Below are 2,224 nucleotides of genomic sequence, written 5' to 3' on the forward strand. Positions count from 1 at the left end.
TGAATGGCTAGGCATTGTTATTATGTTCTCTTCCACAATGCGTATGTTCTCAGAGGTTATACAGGTGAAACCCCTATTTTATGAACTCTGATTTGAGGAAATGCCATTTCATTCCCAAATGCCTTTGTGTCCCTTTCATCTGAGATTAGGTTACTATACCTTCTCTTGAGCTTACCAAAGCTTTTGGTGTCACCCAAGTCTTATGCAAAACTGAGGTTCTAATGTATTTCAGAACCATGCGGTAACAAGAGGGCTAAATTTAATGGGGATCGCTGTGGGATTGGACTTTTCAAGCAGAAGCAAAATTCAGCATTATTATTATTCTTGTCACCAATGAGACAGAGGAATAGCTTAGTGTGATACACTGGGGTATACCTAGGCCTAATGGGATGAAACTAAGAAAAGAACATTTAGACTCAGTATCAGGAAATTTCTGGCAGTGAGATGTATTAGGCTGTGAAATAATCCTTAGGGAAGCAGTGTTGCTTGGGGTGTTTTAAAACTAAATTGGGCAAAATACTAGAAAAGGTTCTGTAGAGAACAATCCTGCACTAGTGGGGAGGTGGCCTGCAGGACCTAATAGGTGTATTCTGCCTGTAACTTCTGTGATTCTCTGATAATGTATATATAGCATCATAGGGGAATATGGTGCTTTAAAGAAACAAGGCAGGATTCTGATTTGAGCACAATCAAGAATAACTCCACTAATTTAGATTTAAACCGGTGTACATGTCTGACACCAGACTCTGGCTCCCAGTTTAACAGTGTTCTGCTCAACAGGCCTGCAGTATGTAAATGAACTAATGCCACCAGTGTTACAATTGGCTGAGTTACTCCTGAGGTCACAATCCCATGCCTTGGTCCATCTGTCCTCCACCATTGTCCTGAGAGGAGGACTTCTGGGAATTTGATGGAGGACACGTCAGCTTGAGGGACTCACTCCTGGTACCACTGAATCACAACTGCTTTTCACCCTGCTACTTCACATGGCGAACCAGTTCCACTCATTCTTTGAGATGAGCACAATGGCACTGTGTAAAGAAGAGACTATTCCGATGACCCTGGACATGCTGACGAGTAAAAAAATGGAGACAAATAATCCTCAAGCCAGATGCCTCCTCTCGACGCTGGCATCGGCCATGTGCAGCCAACATGCATCAGACATGGAAAAACTGCGGCAAGAACTGAAAAACGTGCAGAGGGACATGAAGGATTTCAAGCAAGAGGTCACAAGGGTGATCTGTAAAATAGAGGGCACCTTCAGCTACATGATGGAGGTGGTAACAAGACTTGAAACCAGAAGCAACCACATGGAGCAGCGGCTGAGGGAAGAAGAAGACAGAGGCATAGTACGGAACAAAGTACTCACATTCTTGTTGCCGAGGGAGAAAGAACTGCGGGAGAAATGTGCTGATCTAGAGAGGAGGCTTTGGAGGAAAAATGTCTAGGTATATAAATCCTCAACGACAAAGGGGAAAAATAATCGTGTTGTACCTGAGAACTGCTCTGGACTCACAAGCAAGACTAATCTTTTGAATACTAAGTGTAAGAGCTGAGCACTTATGCCAAAACACTCACTATTTGGAAACCACGCTATAAAAAGAGGGACTTTATACCATTCATGATTTTATATACCACTTCTTCGTTTGCTGTCTAAACTAAATTGCCCTGATCTTTTAACTCTCTCCTCAGACAGAAGACTGTCCATTACTTTATTTTGTTGCCCTTCTCTGCACCCTTTCCCATTTCTGCCACTGCTGCTAGTGAGAGTGGGGGGGCATTTGGAACCTGAAAGGATCAGGCCTTATACATTTAGTGTTCTGCTGACATCACAAAACAGGAGTGATCTGTGTCATCAGATCCACCCCTTTGGAGGTGATGTCTGTGTAGAGTCACGTGGTGCCTGATCTAAAGCCTACTGACCTCAACAGACATACTCCCAGTGACGACATTGGGCTCCGGAGCGTGCCTGTGACTCCCAGTTACCTGTGCCTCATCTCTGTATGCAGCAACTGATGCTGCATTACTGAGTTCAGTGACACATGCATGTAGAGGAGGAGAGAATTTAACTCTATAGAACGAGGGGGGCTTTGGTGCGAGTACAGGAAGTAACCTCTGTTCCCCAGCTCTGACTTCCCTTCCATCCTGCTATACATTATTCCTTCTTGTTGTCTCAGACACCATTGTCTGGCCCCAGTCTCTTCCTCTGAGTCTCCCATAATAG

General features: G+C 44.2%; 1 protein-coding gene across 1 annotated transcript; it reads left to right on the forward strand.

Annotated features, from left to right (window-relative positions):
• The first annotated feature begins 986 nt into the window (after window positions 1-986).
• Window positions 987-1,448, forward strand: CCDC182 (coiled-coil domain containing 182). The gene has a single exon (XM_077836321.1). It carries the CDS (start codon window positions 987-989, stop codon window positions 1,446-1,448), a length of 462 nt encoding a protein of 153 aa, XP_077692447.1.
• Window positions 1,449-2,224: the final 776 nt, after the last annotated feature.

Source organism: Eretmochelys imbricata, chromosome 17, assembly GCF_965152235.1.
Source record: "Eretmochelys imbricata isolate rEreImb1 chromosome 17, rEreImb1.hap1, whole genome shotgun sequence".
Lineage (NCBI taxonomy): Eukaryota > Metazoa > Chordata > Testudines > Cheloniidae > Eretmochelys > Eretmochelys imbricata.